Below are 23,769 nucleotides of genomic sequence, written 5' to 3'. Positions count from 1 at the left end.
TGTTGATTACAGAAAATGTTACGTAGATTTTGTTTACTATGACTTTTTTTTTAAATAACATAGTATTTAGTATGAGGGTATGACTATTTTGGACAACATACTTGTACTAAACTATGACTGTTTTTATAAGATTTTTGACAACATAATATAGAGTGACTTTATTATGTTATTTTGGATGACGTACTATACTGATCAGTGATATTGTGACTTTGTGTCTTTTCTCCCATCCAAACCCTTTTGCATATGTAAAGAAGTCTGCTGTGATCTTGGACAACACGCCTCCACTATATTTTTCATCATCATCAACAAGCTAGATGCAGCAATGGTGCAATTGTTGCCTCAAAAGTATTTGCTTATTCTGGTCCAGTTATTCCGGCTTTTTAGTTTTCCGCCAGTCATCCAAAGCGCCGGAAACTACAGCCCTTTAAAGTTCTGAAAGATCTTACAACTGCTGTCTTTGTTTGCTCAATCTATCTCACATCAAAAGAACATGCGTGACACTCTCAAGCTTGCTTCATTCACACTTTCAGTCGGGTTGTTTATCAACCAGAGCCTGTACAACAACCTAATCTCCTTCTTGCAATCTTTGCTAAATCCCAGGCCCAATTCAGAGGCGAGTGCATCAAACACGGCCTGCCATTTTTCTCAGTCCCTCAAGCCTTCTGCCGAATTTGCATAGCTTTACGAGGGTGTTGCAATCGGTGCCTTTTCAGTTCTTTCATCTGCTTTCTCGCTCCCTCTACTCCCACATGAAGCCCAGTTTACACCAACTTCATACATGTTCTATGTTGTCAGTAACACTTGCTGTCATTTTTTTGATTTTCCTTCATTTAATGTGATGGAGGAAGCTGTGGTTCCCTGCGTGTCATTCATTCATTTGGCTTAGTGCCCTCCAAGTGCCCACGTGTTGTCAGTCAACGGAGCTCTTCTATATGCAATGACATTTGCTCAGAAAGTCTAAGTTTATTTTTAATTTACTACTTAAATGCAAATATCCATCCTTGGGCGCCAAGTGCCATCAGTATAAGTCATTAGATGTGTTCCCCGCCCTCTTTAAAAGTGCTCATGCTTGTCTTCCTTTACTGACTTCTCCTAAGAAATTTTAAAATGCACACAACTCCACTATACTTTTCACACTTTGACTGACCTCTTCGTGCTTCTATCCCATCCTCTCAGAATTTTATGATGCTGATGAGGAGACATTTTGTTGGACATTTTAATCTATGTTCTTAATCTTTTTTTCAGGGCATTTAGCCTCAATTTGTCTGTTTTGGTATAGTGCAACATGGTCCCACTAAATATTGATCCTCCTCCTCTTGCCGTCACTTTATGTTGTCTCATAAAACTGCGCTCCCAAAAGCAGAAATGAGTTGACTTGCTTTTAATTCACTGTTCGGTCAACTGTTGATATTAAGTATTCTGCGTTTCCCCCCTTTTTCTTGTGAACTCTGTACTTACATGTGCTCTTGATAATTACTGTGTTTGTTTAGGTGGTGTTATCTGGTTTCTTTCTGGCTCCAAAGACAAAGTAACTTAACAGGTTATATTTTGAAAACCATGAACGGATGAGACAGTGGGCCCCGGGGCACAGATATGCAAAGGCCCTCTTGCATAGGCGTAAGACAAAGTCTTTGTGGTGGCTTTGCCTCCATTTTTTCTTGCTAGTGTTTTGCATCTGGCTGTAATTATGATGCATCTTTTCATGGTTTTGTATCTCTCCTGGTAATTTTGTGCATGGCCATTTTTTTTTATCTCTTGTGGTTTTCTTGTATTTCCTTTTGGCTTTTTTAGGACATTTTGTGTCTCTTTTAGGTCATGTTGTGTGTTTTTGATCACTTGTGTATCTTTATTTGTATTTGTATCTATTTGTACTCATTTTGGGTATTTTTTGGTAGTTTTGTGTATTTTGTAGTTGTTTTGTGTCTCTTTGAGGTCATTTTGAGTCTCTTTCTGGTCAGAACGTGTTAATTTGAGACACTTTGGCACCCTGGGCCTGTAGGTGTTTACAGTAATCAAAATGTTGATCACCGTGCATGGTTTCCGGAGACATTATGTTCTACAACTCATAATTTGTTGCAGAATGATCAAAAGGTCAATAAATGTACCTGCAGTGGTGGAATGTACTAAGTACATTTACTCAAGCACTGCGCTTAAGTACGAATTGAAGGTACTTGTACTTTAGTGTATTCTTTTCATGTCACTGTTTACTTCTACTCCACTGCATTTCAAGAGGAAATATTGTACTTTTTACTTTTTACTAAACAAGTTCATAAAAATCAGATTTATCGTTATCAGTTAAACTAAACAACCATTAGTCAATTAATCAATTTGAAAAATTTTGAAATAAAAAAATTATTTCACAACTATTTTTGATAAACACTTAAGTTTGTTGTTTTTCTAATTTATTCTGAGCTTTGAGTTTTGGGGCTATTTGTTTGTTTGTTTGTTTGTTTTTAAAGATTTTCCTGCACTGGGAACTTTGACCTATTTTAAGTAAATGTTCTGATTATACTCCATGATCAAGTAAATGCAGGACTTTTACATGTAATAGAGTATGATTACAATGTGGTAGTTTTACTTTAAAAATGATCTCAATATTTCCTCCACCACTGTATACCTTTATGTTCGTTAAAACATTGCTTGTTTCTACTGCCAAGCACACAGGGGAGGAAAACAAGGTCAGACATTCTTCAGCGCCATCACTCCCTGGGATCAGTGTAAGCCATGTGGAAACCTGCCATTCACTTAAATCACCCATTACAAAACTTGGAAATGCCCTTGCAAATGAATTGGCCACTGCGGATGTTGTCAATAAATGGATAAATCAGATTAGTTGGCAAATAAATTAGTTAAAATTAGTGCATCCTGGCTGCTTTTGGATGCAATTATAAACACAGAGCATATGCAGTGAAAGGAAGGCATTAAGTGTTCCTGAAAAGAGTCAATTAAAAATAACTTGACCATGAGTCTCATTAAGCTATTATGAAGTAAGTGTTAGTAAACTGCCTGGTTATACATCCAGCAGACACAGAGCCAAGCAAACATTTTATTGGAGTTAAGTGGGGGTGGAGTCATTGGCGTCCTGACAAATGTACACTAAGTCTAAAGCTTTCTGCGTGTTCCTTCTCCCTCACCAGTCAGCAATTTACTTGGTTAGTGTTTTCTGAGCAGGTGTCATGCTGTTTTATTTATGGGTCCATTAGAGAGGTGTAATAGCCATGCATCTATGTCAGGGGTGTCAAACCGCTTTCAGTGCATGAGCAATATACAGCCCAAAACCATTGTGTCATAACCCATAACAACACCTCCAAATTAACCCATTCTTTTAGTGAAAAGAAGTACTTTCTAAAAGCATTCATCCATTTAGAAAACAGAAATGTCTTAAGTGCAATTTCAGTGATATTAGTCCTGTGTAGTAATCATTTACTTAAATAATGGACACAGCTATTGCAACATCATGTTGGTTTGTGGACTGCTGATTTAAAGCCTCAAGCTTGGCGTTTCTGGCCATTGTCATTTTGGTTATTTTGGAGCCAGAAGTAACCATATAGAGGCTGGAGCATTGATGTATTGCGAGACCTGGATACAGCATTGGTGGCAGGTCCCCTTTATTCCTATGAGCGGTGCAGTGAAGCAGCTGACTGGAGATCAAATAATTTAATCTCGTGGCTTTTTTAGACTTTTTTGGCTGTGCCTTAGCAATAGGGTCCCACTATTATTGTTTAAAGATAGAATTCTGGTACATATTCTTTTGTACTGAAGCTGCAAGAATATTTTGCATAATGTTCAGTATCTTTAAATATGATCACAGTAAATGTCCTTTTTATTAAAAGAGCTGTATTCTGGTCAGGGTAGAAAAGTCTCTGCATTTTTCATTAAGTAGGCTGCTCACTGTTTGACTTGCTGCTGAAACCTGGAACCTCTTAGCCTTGGTGTGTAATGTCATCCAGCAGGCCGCATTGGACCCTTTGGCAGTCCGGTTCTTGCCCACAGGGCATATTTTTGACATCCCTAATTTATGCGCTCACCTAAAAAAAACCTAGAAAATGAACAAGTGGTTGACAGTGGGGTAAATTCCTCAGTGCCTTTGTTATTTAAAGTGACCCTTTCACATTTTGACGGTGAGGTGTGTCTTGTGCTGTCAAACTGCAATGTTGATGGACTTCTGTGACCAAAAATATCAGTGGTGGAATTTACTCACAAACTTTATACAAATTTGAGGAAACTTGCACTTTACTCGAGTATTTCCATTATATAGACCAACTTCTACTCCTCTTCATCTCTAAGGGGAATATTGTTCTTTTTACTCCACTGCATTTTGTCTGACAGCTTCAGTTATTTTCAAATTAACTTTTCATCCCCTACCTGTTCAGTGATAACCATATAGCTCCAAATTTGGTGAGCTTCAATTTTTCCAAAAAAACTGAATGACTAAGTGTTCATGTTTGGGTTTAGATAATTCTCCTACTTCTTAAGATAAATAAACTATTTGAACTATTTTTTTGTTTTTGAAAGAGCTGATCTACTCTACTGGATCCCTTGTTATACAGACTCAGACTAAAATATTCTGCAGCCTGAGGTGAAAGGGAGATGCTTTTATATGCATTGTGGATGTGCTCATAAGATTTGTTCTGTATGTAGTTATACTGATAACATTATAGATGTGCTACTTTGTATTCTGCCTGATACTTTATGTACTGAAGGATCAGATCCGTATGGCAGCAATGATGTAAAATTATTTTCAAGCATGGGAAGATGCCTGCTGAGTCTCCTTTTAAGGTCTGGGTGACAGAGCTCGGAAACGTTTCTCCATAAGAATTGTTATGCAGGATGTGTGACAGGATAGAAAAACACTTTCTCAATCCGGCCATGTATAGTTCTTTTTAGAAAGGTATAGGTGAAAGGATGAGGTGGGAGCACGTAGATTATATTGATTCCTTCTGTCTCAGGATTGTAGGCTATTATCTCTTTTTCTAGTTTGCTTTAGTTTTCAGAGAACTACTTTGCATTCTGATGGTCTCCTCTCAGTGTTGTGTCTGAGTGAGATGGGAAAGGTTTGATAATAGGCAAATATCTTTCTTGTTTTGTTTAATTGGAGTTTCTATACACAGCCCTGATGGCATGTCAGATACAAATTGAAACTTACAAGATGAAAAGTGAGGACTGCATCATTATTTCACCACTTTTTTTGTGTACGGTCAGAGCTGATAAAATAGCTGCTCTCTCAGGCTAGGCTTTGCAGGGTTTCATTTATCACCGTACCTACAATGCTAAACAACTATGTCTCTTGTGCAGTCCCTAGTAAACTCACAGCAGAATAAACCAATCACAGGAGCATGTAGTTACTGGCAGGTTTTTTCATTTTATCCATCTCATAGACTGTATAAATATATATGTACGTATAAAGCAAATTGAATTGAATTGACTGTATATAATGTGTCTTACAGCCTATGATCTGCCTGCATCAGAAGTGTGACTCTGCAGAGTTAGATTATTTTCTTAAAGAAGTGGAGGAAGAGTTTATAACTCATATATTTTACATATTAGATATTTACAGTCTATGACAATAAAAAAAGGTGAAGAAATGAAGAAAGGACAGTGAACAAATGATCTCTTGCTAGCTAATATTAGATATAAGCTGGGTAACGTCACATTATCTACAGTGTTGTTGGTTAACTTTAGGTTATCTGACTGCACTCTCATTCAGAAATTTGATAACTGCCGACTTAGATCTCCATGAAAAGTGACTAAATCAATGTCAAATAAATCTATTGTAGTAGAAAGTACAATATTTCCCACTGAAATGTGATAAAATACAAGTACAAAGTAGTCCAATTGAATTACCCAAGTAAAGCTACCTCAAATTGTAACAAGCTAGATTACCTGAGTAAATATCAGCGGCACTCATCATTGTGCTCTCTGAGAAACTCTTACATACAACATACTCAGCTCTTAATAGCATTTCTCTTCCAGCTTGAACTGAACAAATTAAACAAATGTATGTTTTGTGACACACTGATATTGATTTGGGCTGATTTCAAAACAGGTCTGGACATTCAGGCTGAAGCTTTAAACATTTGATTGGCACGAGTGCAGTCTATGTAGTTAATATATGAATCTCGCAGTTAAAGAAAGCTTGAAGTCCCCCATGTTAAAAAAAAAAAAAAAAAAAAGAAAATCTGACAGAAACTACACGCTGCTGTGATTGGTTGACTCCGCGAGCACCAACCAAAAGACTTCCGCGTTTTAGGACTATTACTTCATCACTACATTTTTAATTGTCCGCTACCACGTTTGGGAGTGGTTGCCTCGTTTGACTACTTAAATACGGCGTGTTGATACACAATTAAAGCGAATATATATATAATTTTCTCTTTTTTTTTTTTTTCCTCAGGAAAAAGTCAATTCAGTTTTCGTTTGCACGCGCTCTGTGTGGGACATTACCTGTCCTCTGTTTGTCCTCTCCCGTCCTGTGTTTGCTTATCTCTGCAAAGTGTCAGCAGGTTTACTCCATGGAGGCCATAGCCTTAGCGGACTTTAACGCAACAGCAGACGATGAACTGAGTTTCAAGCGTGGACAAGTACTGAAGGTGAGACACATTTATTTATTGTCCAAGTCACTGAAGAAAAGGTTTCAACGAGCGCTACATTTTGGACCGTTACTCAGACCTGCTTTCACTGAGATTTTCGCCCCTTCCCAGTTTGATATATTGTGCATAATAAGTTGTTTTTGTGGAATATCAAAGTGAATATAATCATGCGCATTTGCTTGTTGCCTAAACATTTTACACTTGGATGCAACATTTTTCTCTTTTAATATTTAATTTTAAGAAAGTGTTAACCAAAACATTTATCTGGCAGTTTTGATAGTAGGCCCTTTGACATTTTTGACTGCATATTATGGGATGATTTTTTTTAAAGTTGTATTGGACAACATACTATACTGTGACATTTTTATACTATTTTGGCCGACACAGGCCTACTATGCCATGACTTTTTGAATCTATTTCGACAACATACTATACTATGATTTTTTATGGTATTTTTGCCGACATACTATACTGAATTTTTATACCCTTTTTGACGACATACTATACTCAGACTTTTTTTATGCTATTTTGGACAACATACTATACCCTGACTTTTTTATACTATTTTAGACAACATGTCATACTAGAGGTTTTTATACTTTTTTGGATGACAATCTATAGTATGAATTCCTTATACTATTTGTACCATTGTGATATGAACACGATACGTAATGTTAGATATGTACTGTATTGCAGGTAGCCTACAATAGGTTTTATTTCAGCTGCTGTCTGAACAGTGTGATGCTTCTGAGCTGTCACTTTTCTGCAGAGCATTTTTTTGTCCTTATAGTAGGACAGGAAGTCTCCAGTATCTTCCCCCAGGTTTTATCTGATTTTTTTTTAAGTGAGTAAAAACACCGAGCACTGGGTGTGTGGATTTAAATGCACCAGTTTTTAGGATTTAGGGGCATATATTGGGAGAAACAGAATATAATATAGGCCAAATAAGTATATATTTTTTTGTTTTTTTTTTTAGTGTATAATCACCAGAAAATAAACATCACTGCGTTTTCGTTACAGCAGAATAAGCGGTGTATATTTACATAGGGAGCAGGACGTCGTATGTGGAGATTACCATGTTGCGGCGCCCTGTTTCTACAGTAGCCTGTCACAGACATGCCAAACATTGCTGGAGAAACACTGATTATTTGTAAGGTGAAACTGCTCTGTTCAGTGTATTTGCTGTGTGTGTAAAAGATTGATACAGCATGGCATCATGAACATTTTTGTTTAATGCATCGTTACATGAACACCAGGTATCTCTGTTTTTATTATATAATTGATATTGCAAATACAAATTTAACGTTTGGCAGCCTACAAGAGGAAAAACATCAATTGCTTTTTCAGTCCACTCAGTACATTTTGCTGCAATAAAAATGACTGAAGTGCTATGAACAGACTGAAAACATTATTTTATTAGATAGTATAGATGTTGACAAGTTTTCCTTTAGGGACATTAAAGCAATAACATTGTATGGTGATAATTGTATTGTCGGCCCCTGGTGGTTCCCACCCCTAGTTTTTGTCAGTTTTAATCACTGGATCTGTAGGTTTTGGAGTGAAAGAGACCTCTGTGGATAATTCAGCTTGCATAAAAAAAAACTCTACAGTGAACACTGAAGGAATTCTAACCAGGAGAAGTTTCAGCTAGTTGCAATCTGTAATCATCACAGCTAGGTGCCACTAAATCCCCATAAATCTTAGATACTGTTCCTTTAAATCTGCAAGTCTCCACTCCTATTCACATTTGCACTTTCCAGGAACTGGAAACTGGAGTTATGACAAAAAGAGTCTGGTTGTAAGGGCGATCCATCTGTCCGTTAAACCTCCTCAGGCTGATGTGGATGTGGCCTGCTTTGCTATCATTAAAGCTTTTGAAGTGAAAGGCACTCAAAAACATTTAGCTATAATTTAAAATCAACAAGCGTTTTCCAGTCTGCGTCCAGGCTGCTGCTTTTCTCTGATTGTGAAAGGGGCCGTTAGAATTTGAGAAATATAGCTGGAGGGGAGATTCGATAGAAACATTTAGCAATGACAGAAAATGCACACAGAAGGAGAATGAATGACAGAAATCTCAGTACCTGAAAACGAATCCTGTAGTCGTATTACTTATCGACCCCACCCGATGTATATCATTTAGATAAATGGAATGGCAGTAATGGCTTCTGCTGTTTAAATTGCAAGAAGCTTGTATTTGACACAACATATTTTACTCTCCTGCTGAATCTTTGGTTCATAGATCAAGCAGCTTTGTGCTGTTAAAGTTTAAGGGTAACATTTTACCTGATGCTCTTTGTCAAAATAGTGCCTCTATCTTTTTTTTTTTTTACTTTTCTCACAATTAAGTTGCCTGTAGAATGATTGCTGTAATACCTAACAAGGAAATGCGCACAGATATATATGCACAAACGCAGCTGAGTATATTGGCTCCTTCTGAGACCCACAGCAGTTAAAACAAAACATCTCTGCATGTGAGTTGGTATATTATGACTACTGAAATGATTTCATTGGGAAAAATGATTTATTAAATATTCAAGCCTACTTCACTTGAATAGTATCAGGCCACATGAGTGTCTCCAGGGTCTGTTTTTGAATATATTTGAAAGATCTGCATTTCCAGATCGTTAGAATAATCCTCATTATGGAGTGTGAAATGTGTTTTTGTGCAGCAGCAGTTAGCTTTTGATAGCATTTCCCACTGTGGCGTTGACCTTGGAGGTCTCATTTAGAGTCGTATCTGTCAGCTTCTTGGGACAGCTCAGTTGTAAGCCATTATGTGGGCAAGATTTTTCGGACGGAAGGAAAAAGAAGATTGGATATTTTGATTTCTCCTCCTGTGGTCATTCCTTTTTTTTCTTCTTTTTTAAATTTTTTTTTATCCCTGCTCCTGGTCAGAACACATAGATTTTTTGTCTCATCTTTGTTTTTGTTTTTTTTGTTTGGTTTTTGTTTTTTAGAAATCCTTCACTGATGACTCTGTTAGAGTTGTCCTACAGATAAAGAAACATTAAGGGTTCTTTCACACGGTTCATAATGTCTGAACCAAGGGGAAATATGTTACATTGTTTAATTTCGTTCTGTTGTTGGTGACTGTCATCCTGCATCGTCAGGACCAATGTGGGGAAATCAAATTCTGGTGACTGACAGAAGTTCATGCAGCAATTTAATGCTTCTGATGTGTGTGTTTTTATTCTTTGGTGGCACAAAGAGTTCACAGAGAAATGAGTGATGAATGATGAAATGAATGATGATAGGTATTACTAGTATAATTAGTCTGCAATTCGACCACATGTTATGAATAATGACTAACGGGGAGAGACGGAACAAAAAGGTGTCGTCTTGTGTTGCAATGATTCAGAGCTTATTACTGTGGGATCGCTGTCAACTGACAAAATACACACAGTCACGCAGCAGTTTTAACAGCTTTTTAATCAGGGAGAGTACCTGCACTGACATGCAAATGTGGTGACATAATGTGCTGACAAATATACATAGTCTTATACATATTTAGTTTTAACTAACCCTGAGAGGGTATTTGAAAAGAAGTTCTTCTTTTACCAACCAGTTAATCAAATGAAAATAACAGATGTCCCTTTGAGAATTTGTAGCAAAAAAAATGTTGCTACAAAGATTTAGATAAAAAAAAACATTTTTCTTAATTTTTAAAAAGTCCATGATATTTATCATTTAAGCAGTCTGATAACATTCTAGCCTCTTAACATTGCCTTGGCAACATTTTTCCAGAAAAGGCAAAAGTGGGCTCTGAAATTATAATAATAATAATTATTATTTTCAATCCACTGTGCTTTGAAGCATATGCTTTTTCAGAAAATCCTCCCAATTAGCAGATACCAAAAGTTCCCAATCCAGGTAAGAAATGTATTCACACAGCAGTGCACTCAGGCCAGTCCAGACTACTTTGAGCTTTAAGTATTGAATTCAGTGAACTTCTTGAACCCAAGGATACTCTGTGCTTCACAATAAAAGGAAAAACATAAGCACTGATAGAAGGAATGAAAGGACTGTTAGAATTAATGAAATATTGGCGAGGCTGACGAACTGATAACACTGACAGGACCATCTGAAGCACAGATAACATAAAGCTGTTCAAAGTAAATCAAAATCCATCTAATGCTTTTGGACAAGCTGTCCGCCTAAGGTAAATTCTCAGTGCTCTTTGAATTTAAATTGAGATTCGGTAATTACTTTGTTTGTCCTTAGAGCTTTGCTGCTTAATCTGTTATATGCAGCCAAAGTAATTTTGACTAAAACTGGTAGCCCGTGTGGTGAAACGTTTTGAAGTTCCCACCAAACACTGGAAGACTCACTGTGTGACATGATTTCTGGAGATTCTTTTCCTTTAATACAAATTTTATAATGTGGAATTAGATGAACATTATAACTAAAAGTGGAAATTGACACATTTTTTGCTTTAACTTATCATGAAGTAAATGTTGATTGCAAAATGTAGCTCACTTTCACTTTTGATCTCCTGGATAAATGAAGGCTCGATGTAAAACCTGAACAAAGAAAGTGCGCCAGCCATTGTGCAACCATGAAAGGAAGTGCATAGCGCTTTTGTTTAGTTACCAAAGAGTGTCATCAAACATGACACAAAAGAGAAAAAAAACTATTTGTCTGCTGTAGAGCCATGTACACTGCTGGTCTACTGGCAATGGGAAAACAGTCTTAGGGCTATTTTTAACAGGTCCTCATACATGCACTAATTTTGATGACATAACAGATGGTGGAAAACTAAATGCAGTGTGTCGTGTATTGTTGGTAGTTGCTAGGAAGACTTCTAAACTTATTGTCTTTGAATAGTGGCAGCAACAATAATACCACTTGGAAAGCTTTGAGAGATTAAAGATTGTTTATCCATAATTACACACAAAAAAGGGGTAAATATTGACATATTTCAGTGACAGTGCAGTTTTGTTACCTTAGTTTAAATTGTTACATAGTATACTATTTATGTATGTGTCCTAATCTGAAACCAATGTGTGAAAGAGTGAGACTTCCTTAAGCCTTTTTGCTTGCAAGAAAAAGCAGTGTCTTGTGATTGACATAAAATTAAGAAAGAGTGGGATGGAGAAATAAGATATATAGAGAAAGAACAAACTTGTTCTTGTTGCATGGTACATTCCCCGAGTTTAAACAGCTTCAGTAGAGTCTGGGATAAAACTGTTATCGTGAAAGACAGTTGGAAAAACCTTCACAGCGGACTCTGATCCTGTGCAGGTGCAATTTGCTCGGAAAAAGAAAGAGTTCTGGAAGTCATTTAGTCCATGACAGGGTTCTGAAAATTTCTGATAAAAAAATGTTTTTCTTACCTCTGGTTCGGTCACTCCTTTGGTGGTCTGTTTCTTTGATTTAAAAAAGTTTTTAGTCTCACCTGCACCATGAGGTGACAGCTGGCAGAGCTCCACGTGTAGCGTTAGAGAGGAGGTATTCTCACGTTTTCTCTTTTCTCCTTTGATTGTGATCCATAATGTCACAGAGCCAGAGAAAAGCCCCAAACTATGCACTGAATTCTCTGAGTTCTGTGCTGTGTGTGGACGCATGTTTCCATTTCTTGATAAAAATGTATGAAATATTGAAAGTTGTCACAGTCAAAGTTACAGTGTCTCATTATGTTCATTACTCATTAGTGCTTAACTGCTGATCGGACTAATATGATACATCAAGACATCACTGGAGTTTTATAACGGAGTGAACTCAAGAGCATCACCCCCACATTTCACTTTTTATTTGTTTCCTGATTCACTGTGTAGTTAAAAAACTACTGTTTATTGTAAGTATATATACATAAGTATAAACATCAAAATGACCACAAATAACCTTCTTGATTTATCAAAGCAATTTTTCTGATTTCCTCCATTAACTTTTGTTATAGATGCAGTTAAATTCAGAGGGAGTAGCAAAGTATGTATGTCATTCATCATTTCCATTCAGTCGTGTTACAGACCGATAATTCGTGAGTGAATTCTGTTTTTGCTGAAACATTAAGCCTAATAATAAATCATTCCCAGTGTTGAAAAGACACAATAATCTTTTTCATGGTTATCAAATAATAAATTTGCTCTCAGCAAAATAGGTGCAAATAATGAATAAATAATATGAACACATGCTGCCAGTATGTTTCCTGTTCCTCTGAGCAGGACACCGAATGAATACAGAAGGCAGATTTTTATTTATGTGCAGGTGCTGGTTTGAAAGAGAGAAAAACAGCGCTGCTGTAACAGTTATAAGTGTTTATCTGTATCAGTATTCACACAGTGCATGTGTGTGCAGTCACAAACTCCCTCAAATATCTCTACGTAGTTGAAGCAGACTAATATTACCATTATCATAAAGCAGCGCATACTCTAATTAATGTGCCCTAACATGTTGTTTAACATGTGAAAATGTGGAAATGTAGGAGCCGCTTGTGCACAGCCTCCTTCTTTATACCTTCAACCACCTTCATCAAAAGTGTGGGATTGTGATATTTTTGCTCATCCAAAAACCTGTCAATATCCAAGTCTCTCATAATGTTTAAAAGTAGGTGTGTTTTTCCTTCCATCCAGAAATGTGGGCCTTTCTTTTGGGCATACATCTCTGCCACAGCCTTGCTAACTGTTTGCGAGCTGGTCCGTGACGACACACAGAGCTGAATGTAAACATGCAAGAGGCCCCAATCGAGACACAAATTCCTAATCTGTTGTATACATGTATGTCCAAAGAATGCTGTTAAAACCCAAATAATACTTGCATATCTCACATGACTTAATTGGAAAACAATCTTTCCCTTTCATTTCCAGATCTTCCCTAATTTTCACTCCCAGATCTCCCATCCAGGCCTTACTCAGAAAGCCCAATGTTGCTATACGTTGTGTTTGCAGCAGCTGGTCATGATTTTAAGGTTATAATTCCTTACATCAAAATGTTGGACAACATGATGTTTTCTTTGTGAAATCAGGTGGCTTGTTAGGAAACTATGGAAAACCTCTGAACTTGCACATATCTGGAAAAATCAGTGTTAGGAACATTGAATTTTTCTTGTAGTTGATGGAATGTGGGAAAGATCTTGTCAGTAACTAAGGTTTGTAAAGATTTTACACTTTGAGGAACCATTGATGAAATGTTGAGTCAGCGAGTGATGGAGTCAATGTATGATTGTCTATCGGCTCCGAACTGGCAGTTTCTTATTATGTGGGACCAAATTTTCATTCATTGTGAGACTACTGGCTTCATCAGCTTTAGATTCAGAGTGGCTGAGGTAAATAGCTCATTTCTGGTAGTAAAAATGGGGAGTAAAATTGAATTTCCATCTTGAATCTTTGATAGTGTTTTTTAAATGATGTTCTTATTCCACATATTTGACAGCTGTGTCTAAATGGAGGGAAAGAGAGATGAGCGTACACACACACACACACACACAAGCAGAGAGAAAGCGAGGTTGCCCGTAATAAAGATAAGCTCTACATGTGACAAGAAAACAACAGAGGAGCAGAATAGAGTGTTTCAGTGATGAGTCCCAAAACCCAGAAAATAGTCAGCATTTCAGCACCTCAGGTTGCCTAGTAACAAAATGTTATTTTTGAGTGTTTTTTTGGTAAATGACTGACAGGTCTGTGGTTAACACAAGCTTGAAAGACTTTCACATTTTTTTCAACAACATAAAATACCTCAGTACATATCCCACTCGCAAACTTTGAAGCTTTTATGTGTCTTTAAAAAGGTGGTTTCTAACAAGAGGCGAAAGGAGACTACAAAATGTAAACACAACAAGCCACGCCGATACAGCTCTGCAACCTTGTTGAAGTGATGAAGTTGTGCAACAGTAGTATAGTTCAGTTATAGTGTCATGTTAGCTTTATAGGCTCATGTTAGGGTTTTTTGGCTTTATTCGGACAGAACAGCTTAAAGTCCGGGTAAAGTCAATTCAGAGATTTGTTTCAAAACACATTATAATTGTTGGAAACTGATTATTGAAAACATGTTACAAAGACCCTCTACTATATAGTAATGAATTATTAGACAGTTGACTGTTTTTTCACCATTTTCCTGTTTTAAGATTTTTTGGGCGGGCCAAAAACCATAGCTCAATGCAATTGAGCTATACCCAGCATAACCCCACCCCTGACAATGTAGCAGTATAAAAACCAGAAGCATCATTAGCAAAGTCCTGTGACTGAGCGCCGCCTCCGCTCCTCCAGCAGACACGCCCCCAGCATTTCAGATCAGAGAATACTGTGCATTTGTTCATGATTTTGAGACCTTCTTTTACACACGTAGCGATTTCTTTTTGGTCATCCAAATTTGGTCAGGTGTTTAATAACACATCTTTCTGTGATGTGACAAACTCGGGACTCATTGTAATTATTACTTTACCCAGAGGGGGATGACATGCAGCAAAGGACTGAGGCTAGAATCGAACCCGTGGCCACTGTGGCGAGAACATAGCCTCTGAACATGGGGTGCCTGCTCTACTCATCTCCTGGGCACCCCCAAAACTGATGCTTTAGGCACCTCAAATCAGCGCAGCACAGGGTGATATATTGTCCCTGTTGAGTTGTTAGTGCCAGTGTTGGTCATTCTGCTGTGAGTTGGTAGAGAAACGGTAAATAATAATATGTGTGTCCTGTATTATTTCTCATGCAGAATTTCCACCACAGTACTCATCCTGGCATGGAGACACAATGACAGTTGCCTAGTGTTTCCCAAAAACAACCAATGTTAACTACTTCTCAAAGCTTTAGTTTCAATATGTGCACGGCACATTAAAGCCTGTTCATGCTTGATGTGGTTATCTTCTTATCTGCAGTGTAGACCGACTGTGAGATGCATTGCACCGCTAACACATCAACTTAATGTTACTATCATTTGTCATAGTTTACCTGATCACTGTTGCTGTTACTCACTCTCATGATGTTTTTTATTTCCCCTTATCCTGACGAGAAGGACAGTTTGTCCTATCATTGCAGTTGTCAGCATTGACACCCGCTTTGACATGAGGGGTAAGCAAGGCCCTTGTGTAATTTGCGTTGTGAGCTTATAGGGCCACCTGGCTCTGATCTTTATCATGATCACACCAACAAAGCCAGCAAACCTATTAATTATTTTTTTCCTGTATGTAAATAAACTAACTCTTGTTGGTATATATTTAAACACAATCAAACACACATGATAGATTTGATTTGATTAAAACAAACAGTTTTTTTTAAAAAAAAAGGATGGGATCAGGCCAGAGTTGGTGAAGTTTTGGAGGCCCTTATAGGTCAGAGGACCCCTGGCACCAGCCCAGTTGGCCCGTTGGATAGTCCCTGTTTACTGGGACAAAGACCCAAACAAAAATGTCTACGGGTTGGTTGGGTTGCAAATCCAATGCAGGCTCCAGCCATGGAAAAGCAGATTGAGGCCTTACACACAACTGAACCCCCTGGCAAACACATAGCTCAGTGAAGAACAGATGCCGATCAGTATGCCATGTCCAGAGAGCCCTTCACACCTGGTTCAGATCTTACTGAATGCAGAAGGGGCCTTCGTGTGAGATTTGCAAGGGTAGCAGGGGTGCCTTGCGTCTACTTCCCAGTCAGCTCAGTCGACTGTGAGAGGACTTTCAGAAAATGCAGGATTCTTTATTCACAGATTAATGGGAGCCACTCACTGAGCTGAACACAAAGAGGCTGATGTCATGTACTTCAAAGGAGATGTCTGTAAAGGTTGAAGACTTAGAATGGACAAAGACGTGGACCTTGCTCATAAGCTCTTAAGTTTTGCCTGCAGATTCACAGACAAATAGACATTTTTATAAAATGTATAATGTGAAGCTCATATGAGAGTGTAAAGTACTTTATTTTACAAAAGATGGGATGTTTCACAACTGTATTGATGCATTTTCTTTGATTAAAAAAATAGCGCAATGCTGTATTACATCAAATTTTGAATATTTCAACAATGAAATGATGAGAGAGAGAAAGAGAGACCCAGAGCAGAGAGTTTGAGGTTAAACAGAGCAGTGCAACAACTCCTCAAGACATAAGCCTTATTCTCATGCCTGTCTTGCTACCTGTTTATTAAACTGAAACTGGTAAGCCCCTTTGGCACCTGAGGGGGTGACGTATTCACATTGCAATGAAAATCTCAGCCACTCCTTAACTGGTGCTGGAGAAATGCTTAGCTGCTGAGTAGGCTTGGGCATATGAAATATTTCATACCTTCCTGAAATTTCAGCGGGGTATACAGTATGATGGAGTGAGTTTGCAGCGCTAACAGCCCCTCTCAGTCCACTGTTCCAACGATCACCAGCTCTGGTTTGATCAAAATAAATCCTTAATTCACCAAGTGAGATGTAAGCATGCCGCTATTCCTCACAGTTTTTCTGTTTACAGTCCTGTAACTGATGCCACCATCACTAGGGTTGCAGTGTCTTTCAGTTCAGCTGCCTGTTCCACCAGTAGAGACTGGAGCCTGAACTCTGGTGGTGCATGCTGTGCACAACATTCAACGAGTTTAATAGAAAGAGGAGTGCCTGTATATATGACAGTATGAAAAACATACATTCGGGATTTCGAAATACCCCTGTGTACTGTAATATCTTGATACTGGCCTAGCCTGCTGCTGAGGCTCTCCAGAGACAGGGAGACAATTGTTGATCCAAACCCAGAATTCATTTTCTTGTTATTAGTACTGTGACTGTTATTTAGTGTTTGATTATTGTAGTTGGGTTAGATTTTACTTATTATATGAACTTGTGTTTGAACTTGTTAAGTGTTATGCATTCTATTCATATATATTTAAGTATAAAAAAAACAGTTCTTTAATTTTTTTGACCGTCTTGTTGTGCTTTTAAGCACCTGTAAGATTTTAAGTGTCCTTTTGGCACTGGAAAAGATAACACCTCATTTGTTTCTATCCAAATTTCAGAGACAGTGCACAAAAAAAGACTGTTAATACCTTTGACCACATAGATAGAGTTGTTCCTGTATGTTATTCACCACTGTTATTAGAATGATGGTTAGTCTGTCTGCTGCAGCACTCAATCAAACCTGTAACACCTGCAGTGGATTTTCAGTGCTCTGAGAGAAAGTTGGCTCCTTTCAAGTGTGTATCAAGTAGGTCACAGACATGTCAATTGATTTAATCCTCATCTCTGACAGCCACTCTGCTTACTCTGTCCCTCAGGCGAGGGCAAGAAAAGGTGAAGGAAGCAACTGCATTCGACTACCAGTTTTCTAGCATGCATTTCTTTTTACTGGGGAAGAGAAGCAGGGAATATAAAGCTCTTATGTCTACAGAGTTTTCCACTTTTTTGCTGGTGAAACAGCAGAGGAATACACAGATGGACAGAAATAGTCAATGGGGGATAAAGATCAGTTGAACAAAATGCACATCAGTTCATGTCAAACCAGGTGACGGCCTTCTTTTCTCGCCGAACATTATCTACATGTTTCAAGCCTCTTCATTTTTATCTGCTTCCAGCCTCTCAGCTTATTCTCTCCCAATATAAAACTTTCATTATCTGCAGGCACCCTTACCACACACATCTGTCCTTGATTAACAATGTCACCCCCATCCTTTCTCACAATAGGGAACCCATTTATGCTACTACTATGCTTTTTATACTATTAAGGTTTCAATACAGAGGCAATGATGACGCCATTAAAGCTAGCTTTTCACATCCATTATGATGGCCAGGTATGTAGTTGTGTAAGCTGAGCTAAAATTGATTCTTTAACAAAAGATGCATTTGAATGGAGCAAAAACAATGAAAGCAGAGCAAAATAAGTGGTTTGGTGAAAATAGGTTGTTATTCTGTTACTTTTTCATTGAACTCTTACTTCTGATATTTATTTCTTACAGCTGGATGAGCCTGACAGCCAAGTGTTGTCAGGGTATTAGTGCTAATTGAGTTTATTCTTCTACCCCTCGCAGTTCTGGGAAAATCAGTAGTGCTTATTAACCTTGAAACAAGTCCAACCATTTAAAAGGATGTTTGACTGCGGCATCAACCTATGAACACACGACACTCTTATCTGTGTCACAACTTTGAACCCAGCCTGTTTTATCCATCAAAGGCTTCTCTTGGAAGCTTGTTGACAGCTTTATCTGTGTCTTCTCTTGTGTTTTGGTGAAGTGGACAACAGAGTTGTTTACTGCACACTCAAAGGATGGAGTGGATCCTCAAAAACAGGCAGAGAAGAGTCTTTGTGTAGTTTTGGAAATGTTTCAGAGTGACAAAATTATTAGGGAGCAGTAGCACTGGAGGATGCAAAAAAAAGTAGACCAGTGTTTCTCTGTAGTTGTCAAGGATTTTGGGTTGTGGTTGTTGGTGATCATATAGCCTTCCACTATGCATTATATTTGTGTGTGTGTGTGTGTGTGTGTGTGTACTAATTTAAGCATGTCAGATGAGTATTTTAGCTATTTCTGAGGAAACATTCAAAATTGCAAACTATTTGTGGCTAATCAAGAGCTTATTGCACTGACTGCAGTCATGTCAATACTTAATTATAGGCCTTAATTATACTTTCATGTAGTGCAGCAGGCCCAGACTGGTCCAATTGTGTGCCTCACTATCCTGTTTTATAGTCAGGAGAGCGTTCATGTGTTTGACAGTGGAAGTGAATGTTTCCTTTCATATCAAAAATCTCTTTGCAGACACTGGAAACACTCAGACTCGGACTTTGCAAGGACAGGGAAAGTGACTGAATTTTAGTTTTTACGGTGCATCAGAAAGTTAGGATTTGAAGTTTTTGGGTGAAAGATGTCCATACAAAGTGTTTGGCTTTGACATCAGAGTCCAGATTTCATGCCCCGTCTTTCACCAATAGTTGTTGCTTGTATTCTATAAAGGCTCTTTAAACATATATTGTACTCAGCTTCTTACTATTAGTGGCTGCCTCATTCAGAATTAATTTCTGTTTAAGCTAGAGCACCTTTCTTTCTTACGCCTCCATGCCTGCGGTAGCCATGGCCCGAGGCATTACGTTTTCAAGTTGTGCATCTGCTTGTACATCCATTGTGTTCTTGTAATATCTCAAGAACACCTTGAGGAAATTTCTTTGAAAAAGTTTGGCACAAATATCGGCTTGGAATCAAAAATGAACTAATTATATTTTGATGGTTAAGGTCACAAGGTCGCAGAAACACTTATTGGACATTGTTAAGTGCCATAACTCGGTCCCCATAACAGAAGGGCACACATTTGGTCAGATACTGAATTGGTGACACTAATCTTGGGTGTCCACCTTGAAACTGCACTGACTGTATAGATCTTCTGTGCTGCCAGGTTAAAGATGTGTGTGAGGCATCCATGTTTTCACAGACGTAGATGTAAACTGTATTTCAACTAGTTTGCAGTAGCATACAGGTTTGAGGCAGTAATTCTAGTTTCTTGTAAAATGTGGCATACGTCTATGTACCAGTTTTTTTTCTTGTGCCAACACTGTTAATGAAATATGATCAAACCATACTAAAACAATGATTAAGCAGGATAGCCAAGTTTTTAAGTGTTACATTCTCAATTAATTGATGTTTTTCCAAATTTGATCAGAAGAGACATATTACTAATACAGTATTAGTTGCTCAATTCATAGGAGCTGTAAATCAGAAACTTCACGTGTCAGTCCAAAACACTTGTTATGGAATCATGCACAGCTCGCCACACTAGCGTTGCATGTTTTATGAGAGTAATGGTTTGAAAAAGATTTCTTACTGGTTTGAAAGCTGGTTTCACAGTTGTCTTTCTAAAAGCTGTAAAATGACGATACCCTCAACAGGCCTGAGCTCTGCACCAACCTGTCAGTTAAATACCAAAAATGCCAAAGCCTGACAGATGAGATTGCGCAACACTGTGCAATTCTGTCTGATCCACCATGTAAAACTTAACAGTCTTTAATCACCCAAAAATCAATTTATTTTATCACGGTCTCTGCATAGAGCATGAAAAGAAAGAGCCATTATCAGCCTTCCATATCAGCAAGTGCATCATTGTTTTTCAAAGACATTCGAAAACGTTGTCTCGTCTCCTCCTTCTCTGTGGCCCCGTCTTTAAGGTCATCCTTTCAATCTAAACTGCATTTAATTTCTCTTGCTGTGTTCTCAAACAGTACCTTGATAACTTTTGTGAAGAGGATTGTCTTTTGCTTTTCAATTACTGGGTTTCAAATAATGAAAACAGAAAATTTCCAGGGACAAAACGTTTTGTTAGGGGGAATAATGATAATAAACATGCTGATCTGTCTGCTCGTGGGCACCATCATCACAGATATATGGTGTTTCTTTGCATGTGTGTGTGTGTGTGTGTGTGTGTGTGTGGTATTCAAACAAGTAGAGAAAGTTCCCTACCATTAGAGATTTAATTATAGCCCTCTTCTCACTCGGAGCTCACAGCATTGTTGTGTTAGCCTATAGGGAAGGGGAATGGATGGAAAGATAGCTCTCCTATGAGGAAAATCTTTACTTTATTTGCTTCTGTTTTAGCCAAAAAAGTTTTGGACAGGCACAAATCAACACAAAGGCACAACTGAGCAGTGGTGACACCACAGGAGGACATTTTTGTTACAGGCTGATTATTAAAACCTCACAGGGGAAATGAGCTGCTTCATATTCAGTGCTAAAATCTTTCAGCGAAATTGTCAAAGGGAACAACAACACCTTCTATCTTCAGATTGATCTTTAAATATTTCTGTGTGTGTGTGTGTGTGTGTGTGTGTGTGTGTGTGTGTGTGTGCGTGCGTGTGTGTGTGTGTGTGTGTGTGTATTTGTCCTTCGCATATTTTAAGAACTCTTTATCTGATCCACTTCACATTTCCAAGTGTATTGCTGAGGACCCATGGACGTACAATGCCAAATTTGGTGCAAATTTGGACACATTCAATATTAAACTTTGAATAAACAAGTGAGCAGCGCTCTGTGAGAGCAGCATGGTCAGGCCTTTGGGGTGCTGTGAACAGAGTCGAGCTAGGCAACATATCAATATTGTATTGATATTTCAATGTGACATTAGATATCATCTTATTATCTTAATTGTTGTCTTTTCCTGGTTTTAAAGGCTGCATTACAGTAAAGTAGATGTTTTGCTTTCACTCCCTTCTGCTCCACTAATCCAACAATCTAATCTGATCAGTTCTGATCAATCCGACCACAAACTGATTGAAAAAGGAAATCTTGAATGTGATGTTCCTCACTTATACACCCAGCCTTTGCTGCATCCACAGACCCACAAAAAACCTCTGTATTTAGGGGTTTACAGAATAATCCCAACGGGACACACACACACACACACACACACACACACACACATACACACACACACACACAAACACACAAAAAAAAACCTTAATGCTTGCAGATCTGTAATGCCATGTGCCAACAGTGTTTTGTGCACCACAGATGTTACAGTTACAGATGCCCACAGAAAGGCAGTGTTAAGTTTGAAAGTGTTTGGTTGAGAGGTTTCACACAAAACTGCAAGTTGACAATAGTAGCTCTTTGCAACCTGTTGGAGCAACAGATTACAAAAACGGTCTTCATAGTCTCTAAGTCTAGCATGACTGGCAGGAATAGCTACATTTGCCGCACAAGATTCAGTGTTTGTATGAGCTCATATGTTATACTAATATTTTGGCAAATAAAACAAAGACCTGTGGCTATTAGCAAAATAGTCAGGCCCTAAATGCACTCCATTCCTGCCTGCCCTCCCCTCTGCTACTTTTCTTTGAATTAAACAGTGGATAGTGGAACATGTGCAGACATAGCAGCTCTCTGGGCAGGCCACGCCCCCTATGGTTATGCCAATCCTGCCAGGTCTGCCAGACGCCGAACAATCTGCCTGTTCCTAACAGGGAACAGGCACTGCATTAGTATTACTAAATCAAAATGGGTTTAACTACTCAAGTGTTTATGTTAAAGGGATCAGCAATGGAATATTTACACCTATCAAATACTGTATGCCCAGTAATGCAAATAAATCAATATGCCTTGTTTTATACAGACTAACCTGTAAGTGTGTGTCAAATAATTATGATGATGCACATGGGCGATTTGGATTCAGGTAAGATTAGATTATAATAATAGTAGACTCTCCTCTCCACCTTTGAGAACCTGACAGTTTAATTGAGAGCTTTGTTCCCAGATCCTCAGAACACAAATGAAGCTCTCCTTTTTTGTGCTTTATAATAACATAGCATTTGATGACACTGTTTCTCTCCTGATACTGATTCTGACAGCAGGTACTGTTACTATACTATTTAAAGTATGTCTACCTCACTATATGAATGAATGAATATTTTCTTTACATGTCTGGTCATTTCTATGACCCATCCTGCATGGGATTATTCAGACATTCATACATCATCAAGGCTTGTGTAAATAGACCTATTTTTAGTTGTTACAATTTTAGCAATACAGGTATTGAATATGTCCTAAATGTGTATAGTTTTTCACAGTCACGTGACACCGGCCAGCTGAATATGTCAGAACTGTTTTGGTATAAACATTTTAGAAAAGGACTGAAAACATTTGAAATAGTGCAGACACTTACATATTGTACTGGTATAATTTTACTATCAGTCTTGTAATGAATGGATGTCAGAACTTGTTATCATGGGTGAAAATGCAGAGGGCTCCACCACCTCTCCTACTTAGGAACAAAACACAGACTTTTTAGTGTTTTTGCCTCTCTTTTGTTGTCGTGGTGGTTTTGCATCACTTTGTCATCATTCTGTGTCTCTTTGAGGTCATTTTGTGTCTTTTTTGGTTGTTTTGTATCACTTTATAGTTGTTTTACCCATTTTTGCAGTCAGTGGTCATAAAGTGTTCATCTGAGTGACATTTTGGTCCTCCAGGCCTGCGCCTGGTTGGCCAGTTCAGTAATGCATCCATGCTTGTTAGTACTGAACATGAAAAACATGTTTCTGAAAAATCCTCCATTCTAAATAACCTGATAATGGATCCCACTCAGTACATTTTTGTGATATAATGCTTCTGGCAGCCTCACTCTGTTTCTCTCTCTCGGTCTTGTGTTCTCAGAGTCCTTCTTCGGAAAAACTCCTTTAGGAGACTGAGCGCAGCCGTCATCTTTCATTATCTGAAGTCATATTCTGTGACTCAGACGTGTGTATCAGGCTTACACAGAGGGCTTTGTTGCTTGGCCACCTGTTTAAGCCCCTGGTATCTATACCTCTAATAT

At 38.1% G+C, this 23,769-nt stretch overlaps 1 protein-coding gene across 1 annotated transcript in view; it reads left to right on the top strand.

Annotated features, from left to right (window-relative positions):
• Positions 1–6,238: 6,238 nt before the first annotated feature.
• Positions 6,239–23,769, top strand: part of grb2a (growth factor receptor-bound protein 2a) — a 29,375-nt gene continuing 11,844 nt past the window's right edge. The window contains exon 1 of the mRNA XM_088075572.1: positions 6,239–6,590. Within this exon, the coding sequence (XP_087931698.1) occupies positions 6,513–6,590 (78 nt within the window). The 5' untranslated portion in view covers positions 6,239–6,512. The remainder of the gene's footprint in view (positions 6,591–23,769) is intronic.

Source organism: Plectropomus leopardus, chromosome 3 (genome assembly GCF_026936395.1).
Source record: "Plectropomus leopardus strain MGB_pleo_1.0 chromosome 3, ASM2693639v1, whole genome shotgun sequence".
Lineage (NCBI taxonomy): Eukaryota > Metazoa > Chordata > Actinopteri > Perciformes > Serranidae > Plectropomus > Plectropomus leopardus.
This window is presented reverse-complemented; position numbering and strand designations above follow the sequence as displayed.